The sequence below is a fragment of the Stegostoma tigrinum genome, chromosome 8 (assembly GCF_030684315.1).
Source record: "Stegostoma tigrinum isolate sSteTig4 chromosome 8, sSteTig4.hap1, whole genome shotgun sequence".
Taxonomy (NCBI): domain Eukaryota; kingdom Metazoa; phylum Chordata; class Chondrichthyes; order Orectolobiformes; family Stegostomatidae; genus Stegostoma; species Stegostoma tigrinum.
Window position 1 is genome coordinate 70,055,995 of NC_081361.1, and position 17,684 is coordinate 70,073,678.

The 17,684-nt window shown below is 38.1% G+C and overlaps 1 protein-coding gene across 4 annotated transcripts in view; it reads left to right on the top strand.

Annotated features, from left to right (window-relative positions):
• Positions 1–17,684, top strand: part of rnf220a (ring finger protein 220a) — a 479,432-nt gene that overhangs the window by 375,353 nt on the left and 86,395 nt on the right. For 2 of the 4 annotated variants that reach the window (XM_048539068.2, XM_048539069.2), the window contains exon 7: positions 15,477–15,523. In XM_048539068.2, the coding sequence (XP_048395025.1) occupies positions 15,477–15,523 (47 nt within the window). Of the gene's footprint in view, positions 1–15,476; positions 15,602–17,684 lie in introns of all 4 variants that reach the window. The other 2 variants (XM_048539066.2, XM_048539067.2) reach the window with 1 other exon arrangement.

Here is a 17,684-nt window from a genome sequence, read left to right on the forward strand (position 1 = left end):
CCACAATAGTAGTAATCCTGTCAAGTGGATCAGTTAACTCAGATGGCTGGACGGCTGTTTTGCGATGCCAACAGCATGGGTTCAATTCCCGCACCCATAGAATTACCATTTGAGGACTCTCCTCGACCTCTCCCCTTGCCTAAGATCTGGTGACTGTCAGCCTCGATCACCAACAGTTGTTGCTCCCTGATGAGACAGCAGCCTTATGGTCCTTTGGGGCTATGTACTTTTACTGTCGCAGGCCATTTAAAATACATTGATGCTCCTTTTTTGCATGTGTTTAACATGCTGCTGTTCCTTGCTTATATTTGCAGATGAGTCGTTCTGTGAATTTGGTTCGTATTGGATAGTATCCTTCAGATCTTTGCTTGCTTGTGTATGGAGTAGTATTTCCTCAATAGTGTGATTTCTGTTGTACAGGTATTACAGACCCACTGTGAAGTTGATTTGTTTCCACCTTGTAGTGGAGTGAAACTTGTAGTTTAAACTGTGAATCTTGCTATTTGGATAGCTTTCAAAAATTTATCTGTGAAAAGAATTCTGATTAATTAATGTTATTTCACTTCAGCCCTCTTGCTGATCTCTGAAAATTTTTGGTTAAATCTTGCTTACTAAAGAAGACATTGGCCAGCAGACTTTAAGGAGTTTGAAAGATTGCAAGTGAGGTTGAGTTTATGAGACATTGCAGGGAGCATTGTCGATTTTTGCCAACAGTATATTTGTGTTTTAGAGTCACTACAGCTATTTGGCTCATCAACTCGGTGCTGGCTCTCTGTAGTATAATCCAGTTGGATCCATTCCCTGACTCTGTCCCTGTGTAGTCAGTGTTGACTTTGATAGGCAGCTTGTTGGTGAGAACAGCACTGTTTACATTAGAAAAATAGCAAACTAATTATCTTTTCTTAAGTACCAATCAGCTTGTGACCTAAACTAATGATCTTTGCACCAGCCCTCTCCCAGTACCAAGTTAGCTGGTTCTAACTATAGGTGCAGGGTTATCTGAGGTGAAGAGCACGTGGTTAAAACCATATTACATTTGATGAAGTATTTGCATCTTTCCAGACTGAAAGTAAAGACTGCATTTCTGATTTAAGACAATACAAAATAGTTGTGTGAATGTAACTGATGGATTTTTTTGTAAAAATCTGATTCAGTGCTTGAAAGTCAAAAATGTATATGAGATACATAATGGATTGTTGTAAAGTTTTGTTGAGATCTATGACTCTTTCAACTTTCTAGAGACCAACAAATTAATCCTCTGAGAGAATCGTGAAATACTATATGACGTGCAACAACAATAAAGCGTTACCTCATACTCCAACCTTCTCGGGTCTGTATTAAGGGCTCTTGTAGCACATTGGTAGCATCCCTGCCTTTGAACTAAGCCACTTGTGTTAAGGTCTCACCTGCTCCAGAGGTGGTGTTGAAGAATTCTGTTTTCTGGTCCACAGAGACATTTGAAGGTCCTGCCCATGGTTCCCTTCTCCTCCTGGCTTGGGCCTATCAGATGATCCTGGCAAGACCCCAAAATTGGGTCATGGGGTATTCTCGTGTCCTACATTACCAGTACCTACATTACTTGTGTTGCAGAGCCACTAGCCTTCAGTCGACTGGCAGTACTATAGGCAGGGCTCACTTTTGGAAAGGGGTGACAGTTTCGCCTCATATAATTAAAGTCCCTTATGCTGGAAAATTTAAAGCAAGGCAAACCGTCCAGGTGGAGGTGAGCTTACCCCAAAAGTTATCCTGGGCAGCAGGGTCCCTGCCCTCAGCATATAATCTGCCTCAAGATAGATTGTAGTGGGATTAGTATCCATGATCTTCTGAGGCACAAGTGAACCTACAGCTAAGCCCAGAATACTATTTAAACAGAAGGGAAGTTCTTCAACTGACATTGCTAATATTTATCCCTACACTTACTAAAAATTGATTATCCAGTCTTGCCTCTTATTCTTTTAGTGGCACCATGTGTGCAAGAGTTTTGTATTTCCATGCAATAATAACAGTATAATTATAATAAATAATAATAACAACAGCAACACATAAATACCTCATTAATAGTAACGGAGTTTAGAATGCCCTGGGATCATGAAAACCTTTCCTCAATGAATTTAAACCAGTGTCTACACATGTGCTAATTACATATATTTCTGAAATAGGTGGGAGTTTTTTGTGTAAGTTTTGTGCAGTCTCAGAGTGCATGTATTACTCAGACTGAGTTTACTTCTCGAGATTTATCATGTTTTCTGAGCCCTGTGACTGCTCTGGACTTGTATGCATTTATAACTAAAATAAGAATACACTATACTTGATGTGATTGAATACCTCGTGAAGCTTTTTCTTCTCGAATATACAGTAGGTGATTGCACCCACAAAGGGCTGTTTGCAAAGAAACCTATGGCAAGTGCTTCATACTTCACCTGTGTGAGTTCCTTTCACTGTAGTCTGTCAGTTGTAGTTGCTTTTATCAGCATGTGTAATTTTACTTTCCATCACTTGCTCCAAGGAGATTAGCGGATGAGACCTTCATCTGAAGACAATGTGACTTTGTCAGTCTGTATATTTTGCATATTAAAAGGCCATTTTATGTGTTCAGTCAGGTGGGTCAATATGGAATCTCTGTTGTGGCTATTAACTTGACCCTAATCAGAATTTATCCAATTAAATACAACAGAATCTTTCACATGGGATTGCTGAGCAGTGAGTCCAAAAGCTTGAAATGCATACATAGATGTCGTTTAAAAATCGATGAGCTGTTCTGGTTTTTGTGATAGTGGGTAGATTTTTCCCTTTGAATAGTGTTCAAATTAATATTTTTTAAGGTGTGGTACAGGTACTGGACTGTAAATGCTCGATTAAGGTAATAATAAATTTGTTGTAGTTTTAAAGTTCACCTGACTATAAATTTGTATTGTTCAACACACATTCTTGATTCAAATTCATTGTGATATTTACCAACTGGCTAAAAGTTACAGTACTTTGCATTGTAAAGTTTAAGCAGCAACGTAAAACTGAAACGCACTTTGCACTAATAAACATGTCGTACAGAATGGCTAGTGAGTCATGAACTGATTCCTAAGTAAGATAAGGCTTAATGCTGCACTTGTGGTTTAAATGTATTTGTTCGATTTGGGAGTGCAAGACTGTTGATTGTAATAATTGATTCCACACCATGAGGAATGTGCAAGTGTATCCCTGACATGATGAAATATGAACTTTTTAAGATTGGAAAACATGCAGTGCTCATTACCCTTAGGTGCCTGAGCTAATTAAACAGGTGACTACTTTGAGAAGCATTCAACATCTTATTCAGGTGTTGTGAGATAAATTAACTATTTTTAAAGGAGTTCTTCCACCTACCAGTGTGCCTGCGGCAATTCATGTAGTTCTTGGGGAATGCATTTTTAATAATGTGGCCATAACACACTCCTTAGATTCAAGCTGTGACATTTCACTTCATACACAAGACCCCAATGAAGCTTGGCACTATCTTAACACATTGTGCCTAAGGGTAGCTTGTATACAACATATTACAGAAGATATTGGACAAGTACATATGATGGATCCAATGGCTCTTATTATTTCGGTCACTTTAGATCATAAATTCCAGGTTATATGTTGCACTTGCGTGTTAGTTTAGAAGTCTTGTTAACTTGGCAGTCATGATTGCAAGACTGCTTCTTCGTACAAAAGAAATCTCATACTTGTGTAATTTTAGCAAGAGGATAAGAGAGAACCACATCAAGTTTTGAGACTTTTGATTCAAATCTGCTGCAGTTCTATCTAGCAAGAGTCTGTTTACTGTCTGTCGACTGAAAGCTTTCACTCGACTTCTGTGTGTCTCTGGTCTGCATGTCTGAGATGGTAGGTCAAGAATTTTAGTTTGATTTTTCCACAAAATTGGCAATTATCAGAAATTAAATCAAATTACTAGTTTAAACTAGTAACTAATAAAGCAAACTAGCTTTAAATTGCACTTGCCCATGAATCACTGTATTCCAAAGCTTAAAATGGAAATCAGTGAATACTGTTGGTTCTAAGGTAAATGTAACTCACCTCTTTTGGAGTGACATTTCTGGTGTGTGAGGGTATGGAAAATTTACTGCATCCTGCAAATGATGTGATTTTATGTTCACGTTGTTTGCAGGGTAAATGGAAGTTAACAATAGAAAATTGCCATTTTCTAAATTCATTGTAATTTGCAGTGGAGTAGTTTTGCACTTTCTTTCACTGTGTTACATTTTTCAGAGTTCTCTGCACTTTCATTATCAGAGAAAAAAAACGTGATTGGCTGTGATGTTTCTTCATTCTGCTTTGTAGATATTTTCTAATCAACCTGTTCAGAGATGTTATTGCACACCTCTGGATCAGGTGGGACTTGAACCCAGCCTCCTTGTACGAATACTACCATTGTGTCACAAGAGCCCCTAATACTGCATTGTAATCAGGTCCTCGGGGTTATTTTCTGAATTCACCTCCTGTATTATGGTGATATTAATGTCATTTAACCTTTAGGCTTGTCTTACCTATCCATGCTTGGAGGCAAAAGTTGCAGAAGTTGTTGTTAATTAAATGCTGTAAAATTACCAGAACTGCAGCCAAGTCAGAGCATAAGAGATAACAAAGTGTGGAGCTGGATGAACATAGCAGGCCAAGCAGCATCAGAGGAGCAGGAAAGCTGACGTTTCGGGCCTAGACCCTTCTTCAGAAAGTTAGAGCAGTTTTGTTGTGGAACATGTTTGTGTGAATATCCTCTATTATGTAAATTTTGTGATAATGTGGCAGCTCTGTGATAAATCTGAACACTGGAATGAAAGCTTGTTTCAGAATCAACAATTCGTACTTAGGTTCTTATATCAATTCAAACTCATGTAGTTCAGATTTACAAGTGAAATTGACTATGATGGTTCATTTGGAAGCATAATTTATTTGCAGAATAGACTCCATCCATTAATACACTGCCGAATCTGTGTTCTTCAGTCAGATATACTGCTGTAAAGCTGACATGGTTCCAAAGGTAAGGGTATTGCAGCATAGTAATGAAGTTACTGGACTAATAATCTATCAATATGGAGAAGTTTCCAAATTTCATTGTAGTAGCTGAGAATTTTAATTTAATTAACCAAATAACTCCGGAATAAAATTCCATAGAAATCACTAATATCCTTCTGCATAGGAAATCTGGCATTTTTAACTGATTCTGGCCAGCCTACGACTCCAAACAAGTGTAGTTGCACTGATTCTTAGCTGTCCTCTGAAAAATGCAACCATGCCACTTTTAGTTGTATTCTAAAAGGCTGCTTACAGTTAAGGATAGATCTGCCTTGTTGGTGACATCAAATACAGTGAAAGAATTAAAAGATTCTGAATTGAGAAAAATTAAAGATGTAACTAGTTTGAAGCAAATGAAGCCAGAGGGTAAGACCATAAGGCTACAAGAAATAAGAACAGGAGTAGGTGATTTGGCTCTTTGAGCCATTCATTGGATCATGGCTGGTCTGACATTCTACATGTCCACTTTCTTGTATGTTCCCCATAACCCTGGATTCCCTTGCTGATCAAGAATCTATCTGTTTCAATCTGAAGTATACGCAAGGGCTCTATGTTCACAGCTCATTGTGGCATGGAGATACAAGACTCTGGGAGAAGAAATTCCTCCTCATCTCAGTTTTAAAATGGCACCCCTTGATTCTGAGTCTATGCACTCTCGTCCTAGACTCTGCAATGAGGCAAAACAGGCTCACAACATTTACCCTGTCAAGCCTCTTAAGAATCCTATATGTTTCAATGAGATCACCTCTCACTCTTCTAAACTCTGGTGAGAAGAATCCCACCCTGTTTAGCCTTTGCTAAAGAAGAGGGTAAGAAGAATAAAGTGAACTTTGTGATAGGGTGGAGGGCACGAGAGATTAAGCAGTGATTAGGAAGCAAAGTATGTGTCTTGAGCAGGTGTGAACAGTAAAATGATGGTCCCTATGTCCAAATGCAAAAAAATGAAAAAAGAATGAGAGAAATGACAAAAAATAACAAAGAGAAAAGAAACAAAATGGGACAAAGATTGTGGTGTAAAGTTGTTGAAACATTCTTGAATGCAGAGGACCAAATTAAAAGCTGTGTGTTGGACTTCATTTGAACACCAAAGTGGGCTAGCAACAGAAAAAAATCGAAGTGGGAGCAGGCTGGAGAATGAAGATGACACGCGTCTCGGGGGCTTGGGGGCATGCATCCAAGTTGAACGGGAGCGTCCCACAATTTGCTTACCAAATGTATGTTTGGTCTCCCCAGTGTCGTGGTGATCACTTTGTAATTAGAGAGTACAATATTCCTCTTCCTCTTCTCTCTGAATGAGGAAGTGAGGGGAAGGGATCTACCTGTCATTGTCTTTCAGGCTTTAAAAACAATTGGTTTGAAAGAATTTTCATTAAATCTCATGGCATGGAATTGTTACAGCAACAACAGTGTGGTTTTGCCTTAAGGAGTGTGGTCTAGCGTCTGTGACTTCTTATTGACTGACTTTTTTAATTTTAGCATTGTATTCCAGGACAGAAGTCATCAGGTAGAAGGTTAGAATTTCTGTTCTCTTGGATGTAGCTGTTTGCATGTTTTCTATACATGGCTTGGATATAGCTAACATACTAAGTATTGTAGTAACAAAGTAAATTGAAAATCTGCAACTAAAAACCTTTGCCAGACTCATCATTGTTAAGATTCTGCATGATGCTGTTCAGTGAGTGAGGAACCAGACCCTGAAAATCAGAATTGAAATTTTCCAGAATCCTGCGTATATTAGAATCGTAATGGGAATTACCTGCTTTTTGGTCTTCTGTTTTAATTCTGCTGAAAATTGCACTGTTATACATAAGTACCATTACTCTTCTTGTTGTATCTGGTGTCATGCAACAACCTGGCTTGGAATTTGATATAAGGAAGAAAAATGTGGCTATAATTAAAATGAGGCAGCAGCATTCTGTGATCACACATGCAGTTAAACATGGTAATCGGGAAGTTGTGATGCTTGACCAGAAACGGTAGTGTAATAGTATATCTCTGAGCAACTGAAATGGTGAGAAGTTGCTGTAATTAAGTGATAGACACTCTCTAAACTCAACAAGAATATGTTTGCACTTCTCCATTTGGAGCACTTTTCTAACGCGGGTGATGAATCAAAATGCTGCTGAAAGCTTGATTTACTGTCACTGAAATGGCATGATCTGTTGTCTACAGCCTGGAATAGATTTTGTATCTTTCTTTTGTCTGTAACTTACAGCAACTTCTCTTAATGTCAGTTAATCCTTCTTCATTTAGGAAATAATTACAGTTGTTTACATGAAGTATTTGGGATATTGACAATGATCAAGATAAGATGGAACCTGCTTGCCGGATTCATCTGTCCTGGACTAGATTGGTAGCAGTGACCATTGCAGAGTCTTTGTGGAGTCCGTGCATCATTTTCAAGATGAAGTTATGCTCCATTGTATTGAAGATACTACTGCCAAGCCAATTGGATAGGTTCTGGAAAGTACTTATTGCTCAAGGCTGGGTATAAGTTGCAGTGGACCATGAACAGCAGCAGAATTATATTCAACTGCAGCCTGCAACCAGCATTCCCTCTAATTAATGGCTGCATAGACTTCTGAGGCCCACACGTGAATTTTGGAACTCAAAGGCAGTGTTGTGATAATGATGCAGAAAAAACAGCAAGCTATAAACTGATTAAGAAATCTCCAAAACCGGTGTAGTCAAATAAAAGCTTTGTAATATTGCCACATCCAGTTGTGAATGGTGGTGGATAGTTGTGAAACTAATGGGAGGAAGGGTCAACCCCATGAAAACACCTCCAATGCTGAATAATCTGGGAATCCAGAATATTTGTACAAAAAATAGCTGAAGTGCTGTAAGCAAATGATCCATCTTGGCTTTCTTCTGAGTCATGGAAATCAGGCTTTAACTAATTCAGTTTACTCTGTGATATTGAGAAATGACTGAGCGCACAGGGTGCAATAAAGGCTGTGGCCTAGAAAGCATTCCAGCTGAAACGTTGAAGACCTTGTGTTCCCAAACTAGCTGTGCCTCAGACAAGCTGCCTTGTACAGCTGCAACATTGGCATCTTCGAGACAAAGTGAAGAAAGCGACCTGCACACAAGAAGCAGAGCAGATTCAAGCTACTCTGAATCTTGAGTGAGGTGATGGAAGAGATCATTGGTTGTACTTTTCAGAGACATTTTCTCCCCAGTAGCCAGCTTACCACACTGTTTAGTTTCTGCTTGGCATCTAGACTCCAGACGTAATTTGCAACTTTGGTGTAAAAGGTGCTGAATTCCAAAGAAAAGAATGACATTGTTTGACATTAAGGCAGCAGCATTTGCCCAAGTGTGGCATCAAGGAGTTTGGACAAAATTGAAGTTGGTGGGAATTGCAGGAAAGTCTCACCACTTGGTGGCAATTGCAGGAAAATCTCACCACTCATGAAGATCATACTTGCCACAGAGTGAGATCGTTGTGGTATATAGAGGCCAATTATTTCAGTTCCAGCACATCTTGTAGAAGTTCCTCAGGGCAGTGTCCTAGGCCCAGTCATCTTCAGCTGCTTCAGTGACCTTTCCTCTATTATGTGGTCAGATGTTCACATGATTTTTACAGTGTTTATTCCCATTCATAACTCCTTAGATAGGAATTAGGCCATCTCACCAAGAGCCAGGTAACATTGATGTTTCTGCTGGTGAAGGAAATAATATTCATGCCATACAAGTGCCAGATAATGGCTGTCTCTAACAAAACAGATATCAACTGCCTCACCTTGAAATTAATTGATATTACCATCACTAAATAGCCCCCTTTTAAATATTCCAGGGGTCACCGGTGAACAGAAATTTAACAAGGCCAGATGCATAAGTAATATGGTTACACAGGCCAGAAACTACACATTCTGCAGTTGGTCACTCAACTCAATCTCCCGCTCAACCCCAAAAAAGCCTTTTCTACATCTGCAAGTCAGCAATTCAGAGTGTATTTGAATGTCTTCCATCTTGCTATATGAGGGATGTTCCAAAATGAAGCGGGATAGCATTCGGATGATGCACCATATCCACGATGTTAAACTTTTATGCACTGTACTACCGATGCACTATGTATTATTTACAAAATGCATGGCAGTAACTTGGAAAGACTTCTTCAGCAGCCTCACCTAAATATGACTTAGGGAGATAAAAGTAGCTCAGGAACACTAACAGCTGCAAGTTCCTCTCCAAGTCAGACATCATCCTGACTTGAAAATATTTCCCTGTTCCTTTCTCTTTGGGTCACATTCTTGGAATTCCTTCGTTACAGAATAAAGAGAGTCTGCATAGAGACAGTATTTAGTGATCAGACTATAGAAAATGGGAACTTCCCCATTACTTTCTATTGTCTTTGACAACGTTACTCATGTGCCACTGTCATCTCACAGGGGTAACAATGTGTCCTTTGATTGAGTTTAGATCAAGGCTGTAGTTTACAGTATTACATGAACCAGAAACATCATGTTGAATCAGTTTGAATGAATAGCCTAACTCACCGATAGGCACCGATTGGGGCTAGATTCTGTCAGTGCAACACAGATGTTAAAGTACACAGGAGTGTGATTACCAGATAATTAATGAATGATGATAGTGTAATCACTTCTAATTAATTCAGGCTTAACTGTTTTGGACGCAACATTTCTGGAAGTTCTATATATAAAGGGTGTCAGGTAAGTAAAGTTCAACCTCCTTTTATTAGTTTGTTGTCTGCTTAATCATGGACCCGACAATTTCACTCATTGCCATTGGGACTAAGGTCAGCTTCCTAGCAGCTACCCAGCTGTGGTGTTAGCAAGCTGCTTGTTACAGAACTATATGTGAATATTAATGAATGTTGGGTGAGGATTCTGGCTCCATTTAAAATTTCTGCCGAAATGCATGATTTCCTTGTCTTATCTGAAACCATTGTGTTGCTTTTTTTTAAAACACAATGTTTGCACTGTGTTCCATTGGATTCCCTGTGAATTGTCAGATGATTAAGTGCTATTATGCATCAATTATTGAAGGTTTACAACACCTAAGTGAAGACTTTTCTAACATTTATTATAGTATTAGAGGGGCTGGAGATGAGCAACAAAGGGGAACTCATTCTTTGATCCAGTCACAAGTATCAACAAAGAGAAAGTTGGAAAGATGTCTTCGAGATTTTTAAGACATTCTGGTGGACCTGAGCTGTCTGACTATAATTTTCTGGATGGGTTCTATTCAGAGAGGTGAAGATCAAGTTAAAACCCAAGACTGAGGCATGTCCTCATAACACAAGCTCAACAAATAGCAGTAAAACCCCTCTAGGTAATATTTGGATCATTTTCAATTTTTGTATCACAAATCAATATCTCCTGAGGCTAATATGGGAGATCACGTCTGCAATAAATAAATCAGTCCCGCTTTCACTGTCCATCATTACTGATCCTTTGCTCGGAAGAAGAAAGTCTTTGTCTCCGCTTATGTGTGGCAGTCCCTTTCATATATTACATCAGGAATCAGCATGGAAAAAACCAACATTTACACTGATGTACTTGCAGTTTCTGATGAATCTAATTCATTTGCTTTCTGTATCAACTGTATGACAACACAGGAACAGAAAATGAATCACAGTTCTTAATTTGAAATGAATTTACTTTTCTTGTTTTAAGGAAGTGTCAATCAATCTGACGTGTTCAAAAAATTTAGTTTTATATTGACCTTTCTAACACTGGCTGTGCCACCGTGAGTGCAAAACTAATCCTGGGTCATAATATCATTTTGCTTCAGTAATGTGCTATCAGGTTTGCACTCTGTGGAAGACAGTAAAAAAATTGAGTTTCTCTGGAACCTAGATATTATGAATTCAGTGGTAGTTACACTAGTGGGCCCGGCATAATTGAGCTAGGTTTTTCTATTCAACTGAGCCTTTCAAAAGTACATTGTCGATTAGAGCAGAGATTATTCATTTTGTATTTAGCCAGAGACAGCTGAATAATCTGCATATAGCCGTGGATGGCTTTCTCACCCCCCTTTACATTTCATATTACTTGTACCTAAAAATTAATGTAGCATCACTCAATATGCAGTTAAGAAAGAACAAAGAATTACAATGTAATAGGCAGTGTTCTGCAGCGTTAAATTTCTAATTACGTGCTGGGCAGTTTTTAAAGAAAGGATAAAGGAAGTAAAATGCATAAATTTGTACAATGAGCACTGGGGATTGGGAGTAGAATGAGGACAGTTTTGAAGTGAGACTGTCGAGTGAAACGGATTCGCGAAATAGCCTGGTTTTCCTACCACGACACATTTAATCTGCTGTCTGATTGCTATTTAAATTAAGACCCTAATTGTCATGATAAATTATTTCTTCTATGAATTTTCATGCTGGCAAAAGAATAAACTCCTTGAGATGTATTGCGTTTTCTTTTAATTTGATGTGTCCTCTTTGCTGTTTGATTCAATAAGCTTGTTCGCAATACCTTGAAACTATGAAAATGTCTGTGAATATGTAGGAGTGGATGTAGAAATTGTTTCATTTTCCAGCAGATGCCTTGAGTTCCTTAATATTTTGTCAGTGTAGCTGTAAAGCAGTGCACACTGCACTGATAACTAAGAATAAAAAGGCGATTTCCCTCGTATAGGTTCACTGTCTAGATTATATGTATCCTGAATTTTCTACATGTCTCTGTAAAAACTGTTGCCTTTTGCACCGATGTTCAACTTTAATCTTGCATCCGCAGTCAGACCCAGACTGCCTGCAGAATAAATTTGAGCAAAGCATCTTGAGGGCTCTTGCTTCACATTTTTCACAGCCAACATAGTGTTGAACCTAGTTTATAACAGATCCCTTGTAAGCATTTTTTTGAAGACTCCCTTTCCTGAATTTAAATTTTTGAGAGTTAGGATTTTCTCCTGCCCACTCTTCAAACATTTAAATTTCCAACTGATGGAAGAGATCTCTGCATCTTCCCTTGATACAGTGCACAGAGCATTATCCAAAAGAAACCTTAAAAAAGTTTTAACCAGTTAAAAGTAGTGTAAATCAGGTTCTGCCTAGCTGGCATCTGAACTGTACCTCAAAGTCTTTTATTGCGAACTGATAAAACATGATGTGTCAAATGAGTATCAGATAATTCTGTCAGGCTGCCATTTTTCTTTACTGCATTATGTACCTATTCCCATATGGCTTTGAGGGAGATGATGATCCACATCTAGAATTGTAGAGCATGTACTTCAGACTGAATGACGTATTCCTGCCCCATTTTAAGTTAGTGGTTCTGAAAGTGTAGTCCATGGATTGGTCCAAAATGCAAGCCATTAATTCGCAATTCCACTGCTGAAACCATCCATGGAAGTAGGCCAGAACCTTCGTCATCCTACTTATGTGACATCACAAAATCAGAGTGGCATCACATCTGTACACAGGCTGTTTTAAATAAGAGCAACAGCAGTGAGGTTTTGTAAGACAGATTTGTGTTACTGTTAGTTCTATTTGAGTATTCATAATGTGAAATGTGTATTAGTTTCTCAGCAAAAGATTATTGTAGAGATTTTTAACACATTAAAATGTTCCAAATAAGTGTTATCTTGTATATTAATACTTAATAAATGAGAACTATTTCAGGCATTAAGAATTTTATGTGATATTTAATTTTAAAATGTACAAATTAATTATATTGCGTGGGAAAAAGAACAAAATATTTGTGGTTCCAATAAGTTTCTCTTGATTCTGATGAGTTTCTGACGTGGCAAATGGGTGGAGTGGAATTAGTAAATGATTTATGGGGTCTTTTGCTCCAACTAAATAGTTCATGTTTCCGAAGTTGAAGTAAACCACAGATTTTGTGGTTATGTAATAGCTCCAACTTTTGTTATTATTGTGAGCTTTGTTTCGGGCATCGATGACATTTTGCAGTAATGGTATTTTAATTTTCCATTTTGTCAGACTCTCACGTGCTCACCCTGTATCTGTTGGATTTAAAGAAAGTAAAATTTGTAATTATGTTGCATGTTTCAGAACCACGGAATATCACAATGCACTTTCCACCAAGGAATATATACATTGTTCTAGTGCCCAAGTTCCTACAATCAGAAGTGTCATAATGACTAAATAACATGACTTTGTGTTTTGTTCGGGGGATTAGTATTGCCCACACACCATAGGGGAACTTACTGCTTATTCATATATAGTTAGAGTGTTGCACAGTCTTGTATGTATACCTCAGAGGCAGGTTGGGTCTTGGCACATCGTCCAAAAAAATGGCACCTCAAACAGTGCTGTCGTCCTTCAGCGCTGCACAGGTGACAACTGCTGATCACCACTTTATTCTTCAGAAATTTGTCTAGTAATTTTTTCACTTGTTCGACAAAGTTCTCTTCCTCAGAGGAAAAGTAATATACACAGAAATTCAACTGCCTGAATTCTCATTGTGTATGAATGGTCCGTGGTTCTCTTTAGTCCCATCATTTCAAGCATTCTATCTGCATTAACTTTTTCAGTGTCTTGCCAGAGGCCTTTAAGTTTACATATCTCCAACAAATACAAATTTGGATCATCAAGTGATCGGCTATTGCTATATGTGGCCTGAGACATTTGTGGTTTGAATGGCTCAGTCATCAAACATAAACTAATGAAGCAATTAAAAGGAGACGTTTTGATGTAATTTCATGTGAAAATAAGATGTAGAAGGGAACTGGGGAGAAAGACTTTTCCAAAGGATCTTTATTATCATCGTTCATTGTAATATTCTAATGACTTTGATAAATCATCAGGAAGAGTAGTTCAGTTAACTGTAAGGAAACTTTTATTTGACCTTGACACGAAAGGATACTTGCTGTGACATACATGTATTAAACAGAATCCTGATTTTTTTCTGATCAATATATCTTGTTGTTTTAAAATAAAAATACCCTTTTGGTATATTGTTAAAATGCATAATAGTGCTATTTCTGCCATCAGCTGCCTGTAAATGATGAGACACAGTCTCTCATTGATTTTACTCAGGAAAGGGAGCTTCTACATAAATTAAGCCTCCTACTGTGTTTGGGCACTGTTTTAAAATGGTTATTTATTTATTTTCGTTGTCTAGACATGAAAGAGTCTTAAACCATCTTTGACTTGCAATACATTAAACTGGGCAGCAGTGTATTACTAACTGTATGGCTTAATTGAGTTTCCTTGTTCAACTACTCCAGCTCTCTCTCATTTAGCAGTTGAAAGAATGTGCTATTACTGATGTATACTGACAATTTGCTGTCATTTAACTTTTGTTCTAGAACATTTGTTTTTATCTTTATATTAAATAGCAATGAATACCAAATTTCCAATTTTTTCCTTTTACTGTGTTGATGAAGTCCTTCTTTTGCTCAGCGTGTTCAAAGGGTTGATGAGCCTCTTGCAACCCATGTTACACTGAGTCATAGGAACTTAGTGAGCAAAATCTGTGTTCTCAGGACGTTACAAAATACTTTACAACAATTTTTTAATGCAGTCTTTGTTGTTCCATTCCAATATGTGTAAGCAAGCTCACATAGATGACAATTGATATTAGTTTCGAGAGAATTCATAGCCAGGATATCAGGAGAACTCGCTGGTCTGTCTTGAATCTCTACAGTCATGTGAACAACCAAATAAGATTGAACTTTCCATCCAGAAGGCACCACCTCCCAAGAAATGACACTTAGATAAACAGTGCCAGTTTTTGCAGTGAGTGGAGTGGTCATTGTGTCTCAATGACTGAAACACTGCTTAGAGGAGGAACTACATGGAACAAGCTTTGATTTGTAGAAGGTTTTCAGAGGAGCTGAGTGTGGCTGTTGAAGTTTATTAATTGTGCTCTCAGTGTGAATGAAATGAAACTGTATTTGGATAGAGTAAATTAATACATCATGAATTGTAAAACAGAAAACATGCCTGCTTGCCTTTTGGCTGAGTGTACATTTTACTCCATAGTATCTCTCTGCATCATTCAGATAGATCAAAATACATTCATCCATAAGAGTTAACATTACTGTTGCAGAAACTCTCTTGCATAAATCCTCACTGGTAGTGAAAAAGATGATATAATCTAGCCATGTATACTGTTTATTAGAGAGACACCGTGTAGAAAAATAGTAAGATAAATTCCTTGACAGTGAGCATTATAGCAAATTGGGGGTTGGTGGTGGTATGCTTTCATTAGTTAGACTGACAAAACTGGTAAACTGTACTGGTCCCCCTTCCTTTTATGACTAGCTGAATTTATTGCTATTCATCCATACCTGTTCAAACTTGGTGTTGCTTCCTTGTTAAAATTCAGCTCAAAGTTTGATAGATGTGTTTTGTACACTTTATTTTTTTGGTTAAAATTCATTTACCATAAAGTCAATTCATTGTTAAATTAAATGAGAGCTTTGCAAGTTTTTAATTGAGGAACACTGATAGTAAAACTTGGCTCTTGTTTGTTTTCTAGCACGAATAGGGAAAAACAAGAGGAAGAAGGCCTCAGAGGATGGCCAGGTATGTCCGCTGTGCAATGAGACGCTCTCTGGAACGGTGGAGGAGATGAGTAGACATGTGGAAGCTTGTCTGGACAAGGTAGTTGATGGGCATGTTGGAACACCAACAAGTCTTCTTTATTCCCTCTTTCTTGCATCTTTTCAGAAGCATGGTTTAGGGTATTGATATATTTCTGTTGTTCCAGATGCAAGCATACCTTCCCCACCCAGTGTTCCCAGGATTACAGTCTTTCTTTTATTTACAATTTCCCCAGAATTCTTTCCCAATATTCTCATATCGAACAAATATGCTCCCCGCACTACCACACCTAATCGACTCCACGTAATGCTCCTTCAAAGTCATACTTGCATTAGCGACATATGTTGCTTCATTGTGCATTACTTCCATACAATCAGCACACCAGTTCCCGTTCTCTGCTTTCTACTTCTATGCCTGCCTCTTACCTTTTACGATCCAATCTTCTGCTTCCCCACCTGAAGCATAGCCGACACTCCACTAGTCTAAAGCCCATAATGAGAAATATCCTAATGTCATTTTCCTGCTTTTACTGGAAACATGTGGCTAGTTGTTCATTAACCAGATACTCATTTCAAATGCTTCCAGAATCCCAACAGTCTATTAACAGTCTCTCAAATGGAATTATTTGCTTCCCAGTCTTCTTAGGTATACCCGTGAATTGGTCATGGACAGTATGACCCTGTAACTCATTGTTCTCAACTCCTGCAAGACCCTTCCGAGTATATCCAAAAGCATACTGCTACCACTCTCACACATTAGCAGTATTTTCTCAATCGCAACACACCAGTCTCTCAGAACATCCATACTGCAACACTCTTTTACTTTTCTTTTAACCCCGCCAGAGTCCCATTAGACCTCAGGACTCCTGTCTTTACAACAGCATAACACAAGTTGCCCCTAACCAGTACTTTTCCATTAACTCCTACCTTTCTCAACGTGGAACAGCTGCTCGTGTATGCTGAGCTTCAAGGTAAGGTAAGTCATAAAATTGAGCACATAACTAAACAGATGTAGTAATGAATTTCACTGATTTACAGTTTCCTTGAAAATGTGGACATGATTTGAGCCACAAAAAAACTAACTCCCGTAAAGAATATCAAATAAAAATGCCTTTCCTATTGGATCACCATAAATGTGGCCCTGTTACATTTGCTTTGTATAAAGCAGCCAACCTTCTGATTCAGTGTGAGCAATGACATTAGCTCTGTTAGAACGATGATATGTTTCCATATTTGAATTTTTTAGCTCATCATGATGGCACAAGCTGTCTAATGTAAATTTCTGTGCCATACTTAAGATGAATACTTAAAGAAACACTGACAGTCATTTTAAATGTGTCAAATCATTCTGCCAAGAACAAAACATACCTGAATCAAAATGTTACTCAACCTTAATTGACACTGCCACAAACAAAGGCAAGGTACTTACCTCAAGCTTGAGTAGCTTTTAATTATCGTCAGTTGGACTTTGCATCCTTAAAGAAACACACACCCTCACTTCAGCTGTTAAATTATGTTTTTTTTAATACTGTCGCAACTCCTGTTGTTCAAAAAGAGTGCATCCTGTGATTTACCCTGCATATTAAGATTAAGTCCTGCCTGCAGTTTGCTCCTTGTTTTGCTGCTGTTTGCAAGTCATTCAAGTTCGTGGATTGATTGATTTCAAGGGACTGCTTTATTATATTTTATCTCCTTGCCTGCTATCCCATTATCCAACAAAGAATCCAAAATTCGTACAATGCAAAATCATTGAATATATACAACTTTTAGGGATTTTGCTTTTCCAAAATTGATGTCAACCCCATTATAGATCCTATTATAACGCTGATATGGAGAAATTGAAATAAACATTTTCTTAAAGTAAGGAACAAACACAGTACAGAATCCTTAAAATGGCCTGTAACCCTTCGGACATGGTTTCGTGTCAGATTTTATTGGCTAGTCCCTGTTTGGCATCTCATCCAAACCTGAGCAGATCCTCTACCAAGCCGGTGATTGGGATCAGGAGTATAGTGACAGAAGGTTGCGGTGAAACTTGTGAGAATTGTGTCCTGCAGTGAGCAGATTCGGGCAATTTAGGGCATCTTTTGGCTTCAATCCAGAAGTCAGTCTCTGAAAGAGAGATCTGATGCTTCATTGTAAAC